Source organism: Mixophyes fleayi, chromosome 6, assembly GCF_038048845.1.
Source record: "Mixophyes fleayi isolate aMixFle1 chromosome 6, aMixFle1.hap1, whole genome shotgun sequence".
In the NCBI taxonomy this organism is placed as follows: Eukaryota; Metazoa; Chordata; class Amphibia; order Anura; family Limnodynastidae; genus Mixophyes; species Mixophyes fleayi.
Window position 1 is genome coordinate 53,021,998 of NC_134407.1, and position 17,158 is coordinate 53,039,155.

The 17,158-nt window shown below is 38.0% G+C and overlaps 1 protein-coding gene across 1 annotated transcript in view; it reads left to right on the forward strand.

Moving 5' to 3' along the window:
- The window catches only part of ALOX5 (arachidonate 5-lipoxygenase), a 60,825-nt gene that overhangs the window by 25,284 nt on the left and 18,383 nt on the right, over positions 1-17,158 (forward strand). Inside the window, exons 3-10 of the mRNA XM_075216544.1 lie at positions 1,207-1,288; positions 2,206-2,328; positions 5,594-5,700; positions 6,332-6,504; positions 6,627-6,773; positions 9,688-9,891; positions 10,170-10,256; positions 12,277-12,455. Of these exons, the coding sequence (XP_075072645.1) occupies positions 1,207-1,288; positions 2,206-2,328; positions 5,594-5,700; positions 6,332-6,504; positions 6,627-6,773; positions 9,688-9,891; positions 10,170-10,256; positions 12,277-12,455 (1,102 nt within the window). The remainder of the gene's footprint in view (positions 1-1,206; positions 1,289-2,205; positions 2,329-5,593; positions 5,701-6,331; positions 6,505-6,626; positions 6,774-9,687; positions 9,892-10,169; positions 10,257-12,276; positions 12,456-17,158) is intronic.

Here is a 17,158-nt window from a genome sequence, read left to right on the forward strand (position 1 = left end):
AAAAGTCTTTGCCTCACTGTGCGTGCAGATGCACTCACACCTGCCTGCTGCCATTCCTGAGCAAGCTATGCACTGGTGATACCCCAATCCCACAGCTGAATCAACTTTAAAAGACTGTCATGGCGCTTGCTGGACGTTCTTGGGTGCCCTAAAACCTTCTTCACAACTATTGAACATCTCTCCTTGAAGTCTCTGATGATCCAATAAATGGCTGATTTAGGTGCAATCATACTAGCAGCGATATCCTTGCCTGTGAAGACCTTTTTGTGCAAAGCAATGATGACTGCATATGTTTCCTTGCAGATAACCATGGTTAACAGAGGAAGAACAATTATTTCATGCACGCCCCTCCTTTTAAAGCTTCCAGTCTGTTATTCTAACTCAATCAGCCTGACAGAGTGATCTCCAGCCTTGTCCTCGTCAACACTCTCACCTGTGTTAAAAAGAGAATCACAGACCTGATGTCAGCTGGTCCTTTTGTGTTAGGGCTGAAATGCAGTGGAAATGTTGTTTTTTGGATAAAATTCATTGTCATGGCAAAGAGGGACTTTGAAATTAATTTCAATTCATCTGATCACTCTTCATGACATTCTGGAGTAAATGCAAATTGCCATCATAAAAACTGAGGCAGCAGACTTTGTGAAAAATAACCATTGTGTCATTCTCAAAACTTTTGGACATTGACTGTAAGTGACCCTTGGAATCTTCTGCAAGATATTTATCAGAAGAATAAAAAAAGTCTATTTTTTTACTATTGGAAATGATAATTGTATTACCTCTATTACTGTTGATGTTTTATATCTAAAAACATTAGATGTTGATGTATCTATATAGCGAAACATTATATTTAATGAGTTACTGCCCATTTTCTGGTTTGTGTACAAAACAGACTGAGTTATTGGTGGCTAATGTATAATTCAACGAAGCAGCCATTTTAAAGTGGTAAGCAAAAATATTCACCACTTTAGGTGGTAGTGCGTGTTTAATTTCAACTCAATCCTACTTTGTCACAGTAATGCTGCTAAACTTTTATTAATAATAATATGAGTGTGGCACTAAAAGTATATAAAAAAAATGTGGTTGATGACGATGATAGTACAATGACAATGCAACTGGATCCACAGTCCTATCCTGAGTTGGTAACCTAAAGTTGTGATGTGAAACAAGACATTATAACAGTTTGTTTCGATTTTACTTTTTTAACAGCAAAGTTGGTTACACAGGATGTAACACAAATTCATAAGCAACACAGAAGAAAGGAGTTGGAAGAAAGACAAAAACAGTACAGGTATTCTAAATAATAGTTCTTCCATTACAGTCATAATTACAAAAGTAAAATGTAATATCTTTTAAGGGGAGAGTCGACAAAAGGTCATATTTTCAACCTTTGAATCTTAGTTACAAAGTAGCAATTTTTAATGATTTTTCCAACACTCTAAAAAAGGTGCCCATTGATTTCAATGTTGTTTTCACATAACCATATTGAAATTAAAAGGAAAATCTCCATCTATGAAAGTTTCCATTACTAGCCAAACTGAAAAGTTATCAAATAATCTAACATTTGTACACTGTTCTTTAGTGTGAATTCCAAATCATCTTGTATTTATTGTGTTTCTATGTTCTCAGAGATCTCCAGCATTAATTGTTTTTGTGAATCACATCAATAGAAATTCAAAAGTCTTAATCTTAATCGAGGGGTTGAATAACACTGCAATTACATTAATTAAATATTAGTGACCTTTCAATATTGGTGGGTGGGCATTCAGACTATTCTCTAACTAGCTCGTTAGGCTAGAAATTAAAAACTTCATTAAGTTTTCCACATTCATTTCAATATGCTCATTCACTTGAATTGGTTTACTAGCAGACATACAGATATACTCAATATTATGACAGGAGCAACACAATTTAATTATAAAAAGTGATTACATCCAATAAAGGATTGCTGTACAGATTGTATGAATGTTCATTTAGGTTACATCCAGCTAAACTGGAAATTAAATCTACATAGGAGGGTCACATGTCTTGCGTTGTGCTCATAAAGAGTTTGCAATTCAGGAGAGTAGGAAGTAAGTTAAATATATTTATTTTTTCAGAGACTACATTCAATAATCTAGTATAGTACATTACTATTAGTGGATGCACTGCCTCTGTACCACAATTACTAAAATGTGCTATAGTTGACAGTGACCTTATCTTCCACAGATGGAAGGAGTGGTATCCTGGCTTCCCACTGAGTATCGATGCCCATTGTCATAGTGATTTGCCCCATGACATACAGTTCGACAGTGAAAAAGGAGTTGATTTTATTTTGAACTACACAAAAGCGTAAGTAGAAAAATTTACTAAATATGCAATTGATGCTGCATTACTCGCTAAAGTGGAGGACCAATGAGATGCCGTAGTGTTCATCACACAGTCCCAGTTTTTCTGCTAGGGTTGGTAGACAAACAATAGTGAGTTGGGAAAAACCGCTGCCTGGAGGAGCACATGGGGCTTCAGCAAGGGTTAGGAGTTAATTAGCTCCAAGTCATAATGAAGCTCTAAATGGTAAGATTCAGGGTAAATCATTATACTTCCTGGCATCAATGAATGTTTCTGCATTTAAAAATAATATGTTGCACAATCTCTTGGACTAGTCTATCTTTAAAGTACTCAGATAACAGTTGCAATCAATGGACTTGTGTGATATAATAAGCATATATTTTAGATTAGGTGGCCAGTACACTTTTGTTGTTTATTCGATACACAACATAATGTTGGGCACTATAGCAAGAGGCTCACACGATCAAGGTTTGAATAATAAAAACAAATGAACTTCCTCTTATTTTGCATGCTGATAACATAGGGAAAAGTGCTTGCATACAATGAAACCTATTGTGGCCTTTAGTTTTCTAGTAAAAAAACAAGGATTATAGACCTTACAAGATCACAGTTCATGTGATATCTAAACGGTGAAATAATGACATTCATAACATACATACGCTAACTAGGATGGGTAGGATATTTTTACTAGGTTTCATGTCACACAAATGAAACATGATGTTTGCTTAAGTGATAAAAGATTTGCATTACTCCCTTTTTGGGGAGCCAAATACTATATAAAAATATTTATGTTTATTACATCCAATAGTAGTAGAGGCAATCTATCCCCATTATTTACTTTATTCCATATATGTCTCTGAAGGGGCTACAAATAAATATGCATACAATATTAAAAGCTATGCCATAGTTTTGTAATATTGCCAGTCACAGATGGAGGTTTGTCAGCCAGTTTGAACAACTTCTGTTATTATCCCTATTGTTCACCAATAGGAAGCTTATTTTCTCAAATGCAATCAAAACTTATTTTCTCTGATTAGCGTCTAATCTCCTCTACATCACAAGATACTACTAAATTGATTTCAATAGCAAGACATCATTTCCAGCAAGAAGCTGCACTGAAAGGGAGAGAGGAGACAGGATGAAGAGTTACCACTTTGTCGTTAAACCCCTCTGTGACTGGTGTTTTGCAATCACTTACTGGGGAACAATGTTGTGATGTGGTATCCTCTTGCTGTTGTCCTATTCTTGTGCTCCAGCTATAATGTGGGTATGGCATACATGACCAAAAGGTCCCCATGAATATGCCTTCTCCTCCTGCACATATCATAATGGTTGCAATGGACATAGATTTAAACACCAATCTCCTCCAGCACAGATCATAGTGGTTATAAGCACAGTTTCTCCAAATGCCTCCAGCACATAAACTTTGACAGATATTAATCTCTATTACTCCTTTACTTCATCGTCACTTTACTTTTTTCAGTCCCGGTGTTACTGGGTGCAGCAGTTCCACACACTCTAAGAATACATGGCTCTCTCTTACAGGTGTGAGTACACAATGGGCATACTTCAGAGGTTCATGCTCAAGCTCCAACAAGGATTCATTGACATCCCACTATCCACAGAGTCTCCTTGCCATGGTGCACCCCATCCCTCACAGGGACCCTCTTACTCCAGCCCCACTCCTATATCTCACACTGCACCTTTCAGATGTTATTCCAATATCCAAGTACCCTGCCATGTATGGGAACCACACTGCAGTACTGAGCAATCTCATGAATGGTTACCCAGGCAGACCTCTTCAATACATCCCAATAGCCAGGGACTCTGCCTCACTCAGTTACAGATATCATACCACAGGACTCATCTACATTACACTGCGGGGACTAGTTTCCTCCAGAGTAGCCAACTGCCCGCACACACACACACACACACACACACACACATTAAGTGTACCTTTTCAAGGGGGCTGTCTTACAGGGGGAACCTTTACAAGTGGCTCTACACAGGGTTCTTAGGGTCCACATGTGGCTTTTAGCCAATCACACTCGGCTAATTTCAAGTGTCTCTGTTTGCCATTCATGCCTCTCTCTCCAGGTGAACTCCTCTCTAATCCAAAAGCTTCTCTCTTGGATCTCAGCTAATGGTGACTCCTCCTCCCCCTCTTATTCATGGACAGCTCACAAGCACTATCCATGCTCACATCTTCACTTATGCCTCTTCTGTGGTACCCCTGAAGGTGGGGATCCACCTGTTACAGGAAACACCTCTTAGATGTTTTTAAAATGTGAGGTAACACTTGGACTATATGAACTTCATGTTTTATATTTGTATTTTATAATGTTTTTATTACATTGGTATACTTACTCCTCACCGATATAATGGGCGCATTTTTGACTCAAATGTCTTATCATTGAAATTATAGGCCTATACCTGATAATTGGAACTTTTCAGAATATAAAGATCAGATAATTTTGTGGTGGGAAAGAAGCTTTGCAGACACCAGCCAAACTGCTCGATATCCATCTCTTAAGCTCAATTAAATATCTGGTCCTGCTACAAAAACTCTAATTTTTGTATGTGGATATAATAGAAGGTACATCTTGTGCTTCTAACCTGTATCCAGGAAGGGACCACCATCTCTGCTCAAATCCTCCTTCCTCACATATTTTCCGCTAATTCATCACATGATGTTTCTATATAATATGAATTTCAACTATTTATATACATTATAAGTCATAGATAAGCTTTCTGTTTGATATTGTGTTTAGAGGCATATCCTTAAAAAACAGATCATTACAGAACACAATTTGTTAGAAACCATTTAAGAGAAATTAAATATGTATATAAGAAATAACTTGGCTCTTGTATGAATGATCTAAAGACAGATAAGATTGAGAATATCATGTCCAGTATACAGATTGTTTTGGGATTCAGTTCAGTAAATGTGTTCATTTTAATGTTTGCGAATTCTTTAACATTCTCCTGTAACTAAATGGAAAATAATTGGTTGTTAGGTAAACTGCCATTAACACATTTACTCTGATGTGCAGACTTGTGTGAGTGCATAATGGTAATTGGTGTGTCTGTAGGCTCCTAGCACCACATAGGATAAAATGTATTCAATGATTATTTATTTAAAAAGAAAAAAGTCCTTTGTTTTCATAATGGTCTTATTTAAACTGAATCCCAGTTCAGTCTGTTAAAGTATTTTGATGCCTTTTAGATGTATTTCAAATGATTTTATGCCTATTTTCCTATATTTTAGGATGGAAAATCTCTTTGTCAACAGTTTTATGCATATGTTCCAGTCCTCGTGGAGTGACTTTGCTGACTTTGAAAGGATCTTTGTCAGAATTAGTAATACAATATCAGGTGTGTGTCAGACCAGGGAAAAGATTGCGTAAGCTTCCTATGCAGTTTCACAAACAAAAATGACGCATAGGTGGTCACTTCCAGTTTATCAGTCAAACTTCTGTCATTAGTGACAAAACTAAGTACACTCAGAAAAATGACAGCAAGAAGTGTGATGTAATTAATGTTCCTGTTAACTACATATATTACAAGTCTTTATGGACTTTATTAAATTTAGTAATAACATTGTATCAATAGATTTAAATGAATGATGGGGAAATGTTTCTGGTCAGAAAAACTGGGTGGGGGGGTCATTTCCTTTTCTTTTTTTTTTCGAAGAATACAAATATTCCACATTACAGCAACAATATGAACTGTCTTACCCATTACACAATGTCTTTATTACACTTTCTTTCCAATTATTTCCAGCCGCATCAATTGCTATTGCAGATGGTTTTTATGTTAATCTTATATTTAGGATTTGTATTAATCTGAAACCCCACTTAGTTTCTACTAACCTTTAAACAATGTATTTATGAAATTACAGATTATAAAAATCATCACAAATGATACAAAAATGTATCAACACATATGTAAAAGTATATACTAACACATATATAAACATGTGCATTCTGTGTTTCTTGTTATGTAGAATATGTAATGCAGCACTGGCAAGAAGACTTCATGTTTGGATACCAGTTTCTTAATGGCTGCAACCCAGTTTTGATCAGAAAATGCACAAAAATTCCAGAAAACTTCCCAGTAACACATGACATGGTGGAATGCAGCCTTGAGCGGAAACTTACACTTGAGAAGGAATTGGAGGTAGATGAAAAATAATATTTCATTTATATATGGAGGTGTGATAATGGCCTGGCTTGGTTAATTACTGGATGGCTTGGATATGGTCTATATAACTGCATGTATTTTTTTCCCATTCATTACAGCTAGGTAATATCTTCATTGTTGATTTCAAACTTCTTGATGGTGTGTCCGCTAACAAAACTGATCCATGCACCATCCAGTACCTCGCTGCCCCCATCTGTTTGCTGTACAATAATCTTGAAAACAAGATTGTTCCCATTGCTATCCAGGTATTGTATTTAAACTTAATCTTGTAGAATTTGTCATTTGTATATTTTCAGTTTACTATAAAATATCCAATTTTCTTGGCATATACTGTTAAATTCTGCAATGCAAAATAACTCAGCTATTAATATCTAACATTTGGTTATGGTATTTTTGGATACAGTCTTGGCCATAATAAGATAATCAGAGATTAAGTCATTGGTCTGTATTTCTTATCCTAGAGGTAACTCAGTGGTGATATATACCAGTAGTTGTAGCCAAATTGATAATTAGAGGCCAATTATTATCTGCTAGGTAAAGCATGGAATCATTGCATACATGACCACTTTGCATATTGCAAAGTGCAGTTTAGTAATCTAGAGACTCAGAGCACTATGCAATTGGGCATTATCCGTTTTTTCAAAGCAGACAATAGTCATGAGTTTTCATTGATTGTTCCATGTGTGTAGGTGTAGACATCCAGTTTGACCTTGCAAACTAGGGTTGCACGGTCACCCATTTAAACTCAGACACACATAAAAGATTAATGCTATATGGCTTTCTTACAATCATACTGCATTTTGCTTGGTGCAAATAAAGGCACATAGCATGTATGTGAACTATTTGCAGAATCTGCCATATATATGTATGATTTTAAAAGGCTGTCCTGGATACCTTGCTTATATCAACTACTTGGAATAGTTAATAGTGCACAAAATGATGTCATAGAAAGTTTCAATTAAACAAATATAATTGTGAAAAAAAGTTTTTTTTACAATCTGAACGTAACTCAATACATTTTAAAGGAATATATCCAGTGTTCCTAACTGAAGTGAGAGTGTGAATGTCTCTTGGTCTTAAGTTTCTATAGACATGATCTAATGTGTGACCTACCTAACCCAAAAAAGTCCAGATAATCAAAATAAAGAATCAGCATACAAAGTAACATGAAACCCATTTTATACACTAAATTTATATAATCATTTAAATAAAAAATAATGAGGTGCTCTACACTCCTTCCCCAAGACTATAGCATTTCTGACAAACTTCTCCCAGCTGAGGCCCACCCTTAACACAGCTTTTATAGAATGTATTTTACCCTCCAGCCAGTACTCTGACCCCTGAAGCCAATCCCACAGCTCCATTTTTCAGCCATGCTGGATAAGCTCTTCCAGTAGTCCTGCTAGGGGCATGATTGGTCATTAGGCTGCCTGAGGCAACAATGGAAATTTCTTGCAATTCATCCTCATTTTTATTAATATTAATATTATTAATATTTATTTATATAGCGGCAGCATACAATTGGGAACAAACACAGTGACAAATCTGGGTATTACACACAGACAGACAAAGCAGTAGAAGGCCCCTTTTTATAAATGTAAAATATTGAGAGAAATAGAAGCTTGATGCATGTGCTTATTATATTGACATAGGTACAGCCAGATAGCAATGAAAACAGGTGTTTATTGGAGCTATGTGATCCAGTCAGGGGTCAGAGGGTTATTGACTATAGAAGAAGAAGAATAAATCTAAGTTTGAGGGAACTCACAGAGAGGTGGTAATTGGGTAGATTAGCCAAGGGAGGGTAAGAAGATGGCTCAGGAATTTGGTAAGCTTTCAGGGAACTATTGAAGGTTTGGAGGAAGGAAGGATTTTCTCAGAAACAGTGCAGCCCGGAAAATAAAACATGTAATCGGGATGGGAGTAGGTAATGACAGTGCAGATCTTTGGCAGAGCGGAATGGTAAATTTGGGAGATATTTTGAGACAAGGGAGGAGATTTATGTTGGTGCAGTTTTGTTAATCATCATCGTCATCATCATTTATATAGCGCCGCTAATTCCGCATCGCTGTACAGAGAACTCACTCACATCAGTCCCTGCCCCATTGGAGCTTACAGTCTAAATTCTCTAACACACACAGACAGATACACAGACTAGGGTCAATTTAATAGCAGCCAATTAACCTAAAAGCATGATTTTTGGAGTGTGGGAGGAAACCGGAGCATCTGTAGGAAATCCACGCAAACACGGGGAGATCATGCAAACTCCACACAGATAAGGCCATGGTCGAGAATTGAACTCCTGACCCCAGTGCTGAGAGGCAGAAGTGCTAACCACTAAGACACTGTGCTGCCCCAATGTTAATGACTTTGTATGTTAGTAGAAGTATTATATTACATTTTGCAAGAAAAATTTGTCTAGCTGCTGCATTCAAAGTAGATTGTAGGGGTGAAAGTCTGATTAGACTGTATGTGAACACAAACATTTATGTTATGTGTGTTGTCTGAAGAAAGCCACGGCGGCATTAAGAAGAGACATCACATGATGTGCATCTGCAGGGAGCTTAAAAGAGGACCTATTGATATGGGAATGTTTCCTACAGCAGTTCAATGATGTGTATTTATGACCTAGTGCAGCACTACCTAACCATTTCAGGGTGTATTTACACTAATCGTGCACTCTTCCATGGCTGGAGTAGTGTGTTGCTAAGGAGCTGATTTGGAATTTAGCCATACTGGAGTTGTTCCCAACAGTGTAGATTTTGGGGCACAAGCTAGCCAACAGGCACATCATATTTTCGTGTGACAACTTAGTACTACAAGCCATAAACAATTGGTCAGTATCATCTCCACCAGTCGTTAGACTGCTGAGGTGGTTAGTGGCTTAGTGACTGTGCTATAACATTAAATTCAAGGCACCTGCCAAGGCATCTGCCTCAGCTTGCCGCATTATACAGACAACCATGACCACACATTAGGCTTCTCCAGCATGGCGGGCCGAACAATGGCACTTGGTAGTGCACCACCCCTTAATGCTCCTCACACAGAGGCACTATGCCTTTTTGTTCTTTAGTTAATTATCATGAGATAAAATGTAATAACGTAATGACATTTAGACACATCTGGATGTAATAATACTGTGTTTTTTTTACCTTGTAGTTGAGCCAAAAACCTGGACCTGAAAATCCAATATTTTTGCCATCAGATGCTAAATATGACTGGCTATTAGCGAAGATATGGGTCCGATCATCTGATTTCCATATTCATCAAACAATTAGCCATCTTCTGAGGACACATCTCCTTACAGAAGTTTTTGCTATTGCTATGTTTCGGCAACTCCCTGCTGTTCATCCTCTTTTCAAGGTAAAGAACGCCATTCCTCTGATGTACATTATATGGGACACATGCTTTTCTACAGCAGTTTTTCAGTTATGTTAACAGACTGAATGGTGCGTGGCTTAGGGCAGGGATCCCATTGTACCGATTATACACTATCCAATACTAACACAATATGTTCTGTGATAGCCTGAGTAAACTTCACATTACTTGGTGTTCCATTTTTTTTTTATACATAAATGTATGAAAGGCCTCATATATACAAGCATGTGTGATTCTATTTAAAAATTAATTTTATGTTTCAGCTTCTGATACCACATGTGAGATTCACCATAGCAATCAACACAAAGGCACGAGAGCAGCTCATTTGTGAATGTGGACTGTTTGATAAGGTGTGGGCTCCTATCTATTTTATTCTGCAACTTTGGGTAAATTGCATGAACATTGTTATTATAGTGGTTCTAGGCAATTATCTATTCCTTGTTGATGATTGCTGAATTTGGTGTGTCATAAGTAGCACATTCTCCTTCTATCACAGATTTTTTTCTATATAGGGTGGAGGTATTGTGGCAGATTTGAAAAAGGCAACAGGACAGGTAGTCCATAGATATTAAGACTTGGATGTCCATTAGTCTGTTTTAGACGAATCAACCGTAAATCACTGTGCTTATGGGTACAAAAAGACAGATGATCCCAAAAATCACCATTTGGTAACCTTTAGATGTCAAAAGGATGAATGTTAGATTATGTCAGATTATGTCTGCATCTGACCATGTTTGTGGTCTTCATCCACCCGCACTAACACAGCTACAAAAGATCTGGACATTCAGCCCACGCACTCAATGTCAGGATCTTCCAGATTTGGACACACAATATGGCCAGCTTTATACAGAATCCACTTACCCTCACTGGCAGAAGAGTTGGGATCCAAGAACTTTCTGCACCAAGGGCCTGATTCATTAAGGATCTTAAATGAATAGGATTCTTATTTCAGTCTCCTGGACAAAACCATGTTACATTGCAAGGGGTGCAAATGAGTGTTCTGTTTTGCACATAAGTTAAATACTGCCTGTTTTTTCATGTAGCACACACATATCAACTTTAAATTTCAGTGTACAAATAAGCTATCAAGTATTTGTGTGTTACATGAAAAAAAGGCAGTATTTAACTTATGTGCAAAACAGAACACTCATTTGCACCCCTTGCAATGTAACATGGTTTTGTCCAGGAGACTGAAATAAGAATCCTCTTCATTTAAGATCCTTAATGAATCAGGCCCCAAGACTGTTAATGGTGCATAGTGGATTGAGGTCTAGGATCACTCAGTAGCAGTGCTTTATGTGTGCAGAGGGCAAAATTCTGCATTACCAAGCAGATAATAATTGGTCCCATGTCACTTCATGTGTGTCACACACATAATTTTGCACACATATGAGATGATCCAAGGGTCCTCCTCAGCTGATTTCCATGTCCTGCACCTATTAAGAAGCCTAGGGGCACTCCTCAACAAATCTCTATCCTCTGTACATATATGCCATGACCCAGTGGTGCATTCAATGCTATCTGCAGACTCAAAATTATGCACAGAACATAATACATTGGCTTGAACAGGGCCTGATTATCCAATAGGCTGACTAGGCTACAGCCTAGGGCGCAAAACTTTTGGGAGGCGGGGAGTGCAAAATATTTGGTTGTGCAAAATTGTGACATGGAGAGCTATAAATTTATTTTAAAATAAAATATAAGAGAATAGTTGTTCTCCAAAGTAAATAAGTAAATATGAAAGGAAAATATAGTAAGGTTTTAATCTTGACATAGTCCCATGGTAAAGGCTGAAAACAATGAGTCATCCGTGGATGGGGAGGATAAGTGAGTAGGAAACACAGGTGCAGACTTAACAGTCCCCTCCAACTCCACATCTTCAACCCCAGTAATGTTCATTCATGCTTCTGTTCTGCTATACAGTTCTTATTTTAATAAAAAATGAAATGAGAAACAAAGGTTGCCATTACCCTTTTAAAAAGCCAAGTGGAGCAGAGTTTGGTGGTGGGGTGGATGAAGGATTTTAAAATAAGGAAGTCGAGGGGGCGCTACTAGCGTATCAGTCTAGGCCAGCCTGAACCCTTAAACAGGACCTGGGCTTGAAGCTAGATTTATAAACATAATCATATTCGAAAGTCATGAATAAATATGTTTTTCACACATCATATGACCCACAAACTAATTCCAAGGTTACATCTCTTTTCTGGCCTGGATTTAATAGTTAGATTATATCACTAATCTGGGTACTAACACCACCTTCAATATTGAGTAAAAAATCTAATTTTAAAAACCTTATATTTGTAGATATTGCACAAATCCGATCCCATACATCCTAAAAATTATTTTATATAATTGCAAATTATGTTGCAGGCCAATGCCACAGGAGGAGGAGGACACGTTGAGCTGCTGTTAAAAGCCATGAAGGAATTTACATACGATTCTCTTTGCTTGCCAGAGGCAATAAAAATGAGGGGCATGGACAACAAGGAAGAAATTCCACATTATTTCTACAGAGATGATGGAATGAAAGTTTGGCAAGCAACAATTGAGTAAGATAACTACACTTGTATGTCACCCTGTCATTGTATTATAGCCTTTTTAGGATTATAGGTATGTTTCACTTATGTGCAAGCTTAATAAATTTTCATTAGAATATTTTCAACACAAAAGTAACCCAGCTACTGTAAAAAAACACACTATCTATCCTTATTAGTATTAATTTAAATAAATATATATTTTAGAACAGAAACCCCTTGTATTTGGAGGGAGGATGACTGAAATATAACCTATAGAGGAATTTTTTACAGAAATAGTGATAGAGCTATGGAATAGTCCACCCATGGTTGTGGTGGATCTCGTACAATAAATTAATTCAAGAATGCATGGGCCAAACATATGGCTATGACATTATTAAGGAAATATTAAGAACACAACAAAAGAAATAATAAAAAAACAACAATGGCCCCAAAAAGGGCAGACTAGATGGACCTGTAGGTTGTTTTTGCCATCAAATTCTACATTTAAAAATGGACACACTACTATGTAGTTGGTTCAGATCTAACCATGAGGACATGGGGGAGAGTATTCAGATATTGCAAATAATGGTTTAACAAACTTTTTTAGACACAAACCATTGGTATAACTAATATTTTCAGTATAAGGAAAAAAAAGTTATGTCAATAAAAGATGACATATTATGGGCCAGTAAGACAAAAAATTAATTGTGTGGCAAAGAGGGTCATTTGCCACACCTTTCCTGCATAGGGAAAGGTAAAATCCCAGAGAGTTTGCAGGTACAGCCTGCAGACAGGGTTAAATTACCACTTAGTCTTTCCCAGAGCACGCAGACACACAGGTGCACAACATGGGTGTGATTGCTGTGGTGTGTGTATAAAAGGATTGTGGAATCTGGTGGGTGGGGCTTCCGATGCTGACAAGTGGCCGGACGATAGTCAGGGATTGTGGACTAAAATAGTGTGTCAGCAAGCCATGGATTATTTATGTTGGAGATGTACTGTTTTTATGCTGCATATAAAGCAGCTACTGCTTGAGAATACCGGGAGCAGGGAGTGTTTATTTGGTGATTTCTACGATTGAATAACTGTTAGTGATACACTAATTAGGAGTGATTAATTCATATACTACTCTAATTTTTGCACTTTAATCTCAAAAGACTTATGAATTTGTTTAACAGTGATCTTAAAATAACATTTATATTGCTGTTTTTGTTTCTAAAAATCTGTTTTTATTTTTGTTTTATTAAATTTGATTTGAAATATTAAATTAAATTTGAAATTGAAATAATTGTACACTGCAGATATTTTTTAAAAAAAAGCATAAAAAATCCCAATCCTTATAAAACTTAAACAGTCTGAGTGGTATATTTACTCATTTATAGTTAATTATTAGATATCACAGCTAGGAGGAACAAATTATTGCATGCATACAGTAATTTTGTATTTTCATTTCCTGTCAGCACTTCCTTTTGAAATCCATACGTATCTGCCCAAATCTTGTTCAGATGCACGTACTAGATAATTTAATTATGCATATTTTTACCATTAATTTAACTTTATAATAACTTTGGTAAAGTGACTTTGGATAAGTGACTTTGCCAACTACAAATCTTGCTGCATTGTGTTGCATTCCCATTCTGTTGTTGCCAGTTTGAATTTTATTGTTATCTTTTTCTACATATCACTTTGCTGGTGTTAGGCCTACCAGCATCCAGCTATACAGGGTTAATTGTCATCATTTGCCTCACTAGGATATACAGTATTTTATAGTCGCTTCATGTGTTACCCTTCATGGGAATAGGGGAAAAAAGTTTGTAACTACTTTAATGTATGGCATGCCCAGGGTAGTCACCCTTTGGTAATATTTAACTTTTTTTATATATAAAATTTTTACTAAAGTTTTTACAAAAGTTTGTAGTAGAAAGACATTATGGAGAAGAACAAAGAAGGGGAAAATGGGAGGTGAGGATGGGGAGGGGGAAGTGAGAGGAAGATGGGATGGTTGTTGTCCACAACTAGACACCCACGATTAATAATTAAGCCTTCCTCCAGCCCCAACATTAAAATAATAGTATTCACATTTAATAAATAAACCTATTCCCTTCCTGCAAACAGCAATACCTATTTCCCGCAATCATCACTGCCATTAAATAACTCATAGTCACATTTAATAAATAGACCTCATTCTCCCTAAACTCACCCCCATATTCAATAGCCCGCAAACCACCCCATCTTAAATTAATAGTCCCCACTATTAAATTGCCCCACCATCACCCTACAAACAAAATAGCGCCCATTAATTAGCCACCACCTACCTCACACACACTACATTGCAACAAGCCCCCTGTGCCATCATACACACATTACTGTGCCCCTTCATCACAACTACACTGCGCCCTCCATGCTGCTTTCCCCCTTCTTTTTCACCCTGTGCCTCTCCCCTTTTTTTTTTAATTAGTGCTTCTCTCCCCTTTTTTTTAATTAGTGCTTCTCTCCCCTTTTTTTTTAATTAGTGCTTCTCTCCCCTTTTTTCCTCTGTGCTTCTTTGCCCCTTTTTTTCCTCTGTACCTCTGTGTCCCTTTTTTCCTCTGTGCCTCTTTGCCCCTTTTTTTTCTCTGTGCCTCTTTGCCCCTTTTTTTCCCCTCTGTGTCTCTGTACCCCTTTTTTTCCTCTGTGCCTCTGTGTCCCTTTTTTTCCTCTGTGCCTCTGTGTCCCTTTTTTCCTCTGTGCCTCTGTGTCCCTTTTTTCTTCTGTGCCTCTGTGTCCATTTTTTCCTCTTTGCCTCTGTGTCCCTTCTTTATAGCACTGTCCCTTTCTGTTTTCTTCTCCTTGACTCTCCGTTTCTTTACTTACCTTTTGGTAGGTTCTTTTCTCTTCTGTCTTCTCTTCTCTTCTTTCTTCTGGCTTCTTTCCTCATGCTGCAGCGCTCCTCACTGACTGTCGGGTGTGACTTGATGACATCACGCCCGACAGTCAGTGTGAATGGAGAAGACAGGAGAGGAGGGACGCGGCGCCGCGGTCACGTGAGTATAATTTTTTTTACTTTTTTTATATCTTATTGCTCCCCCCACCAATGGACCCCCACCCCCCCGGGTAAAATGTACCCGCCCAGCCCCCCCCCCCCCTCTCGGCAGCCCTGCACACAAGTAGAGCTCTGTGGGGTTCAAGACCATCTCCTATGTCCTCCTCCCACTGTAGATCATAGCGATCCCTATCTGGTTGACAGTGAGCTATAAAAAGGCAGTAGAAAGTGTAGATTAGTCCACCTGGAGGAGACTTGCCCATTCAAAATGATTCCAAAGGCGTGAGTTAGTTTAAATTCAGGAATAGAACCATAGGTTTAGCAGCTGGAGAAATTGGTAAAACACGATCATGGGGATTATTGAAATGATGCTGAAGGTCTACAAATTCAGGGAACAGATGCATGGGGGCTATGTCCAATAAAAACTTTGTTATGACAGGACCGCATCTTCAAGGAAGTATGATGTGTGCCAAGAGGAAAAGTTGGGTTGTACCACAGCAGGGGTCTTCATGTTATTAATTAAACTATGTGTATGGATGCCTCATATTTCAAGGGAGGATTGTGTAGTGGGAGAAAGCATGGAGGGGGGTGGGAGATGTTTGATGGAGATCTATATTAGAGTATATGGAGAGATTAATTGGAGGAGGTTAGCTTCGATATCCACCCAGAGTCTCCGTCAGGTAGGGTAGTGGAATATAAATTCCTGAGTTAGGTGGGTAGCAACAAAATAGTTAGAAATGTTCAGAAGGCCCGGACCCCCCTCCGAAGCGTGACGGTACAAGCTTTAACCCTAGGGTGTTTACCTGGCCAGACGCCCTAGGGCTTATTTTTGTAAGGTCTGTAGGGCCAGGGAATAAACTTTAACCTGTAGGGTCAGAAGCAAATATAGAATCCTTGGTAACAGATTCAATTTTACTGCCGTTATGCGGCCTAGCCAAGATATATAAATCTTGTCCCTGTCCATTAGGTTGTGTTTAAGGGAATTCAGCGGTTTGGGGAAATTAGCATTATATAGCAAATTATAGTGACTAGTCAGATAAACTCCCAGGTACTTGAGCTTATTCGGTTGAAACCTGAAATCATGTTGTTTCTTAAAGGTGCTAGAGAGCTGAGGAGGGGGGTCGAGAGGGAGGATTTTGGATTTGTCAGTGTTGATTTTAAAGTTGCAGACATCCCCATACATTCGTAGTTCATTCTGGAAGGAAAACAGGGAGGTGCTAGGGTTTGGGTGTGTCAGGAGGATATCATCTGCACACAGAGAAATCTTATAATCTCTGGGGCCAGTGTGCATCCAGTGATTTCTGAATAACCACAAATACGAGATGCCAGTGGCTCCATCAGAAGAGCAATAAGTAATGAAGATATTGGGCAGTCTTGTTGTGTGCCATTTGCAATGACAACTGACAGTGACAACAGTCTATTTGGTGACAATCTATCTGTCAGAGAAAAAAACACAAACAGAACAGCAAATAATGGCACAATGACACTCTAAACATGGGTACATAGAGACACATGAGATGATATATCTTGTGCGTGACAAGGTAACCTTGGGGGACGAAGTTCCAGGAGTTTCTCAAGTGGAAGAAGTCGTGGCAACAACTGGATTGATGCTAACAGTCTGCAGCAGAGTGAGTCCTTGATCCACAGTGTTGACCTTATGGGTTTGGCCTTGGTGCATAACAAACAGGTGGAAAGGAAATCCCTATCGATAGAG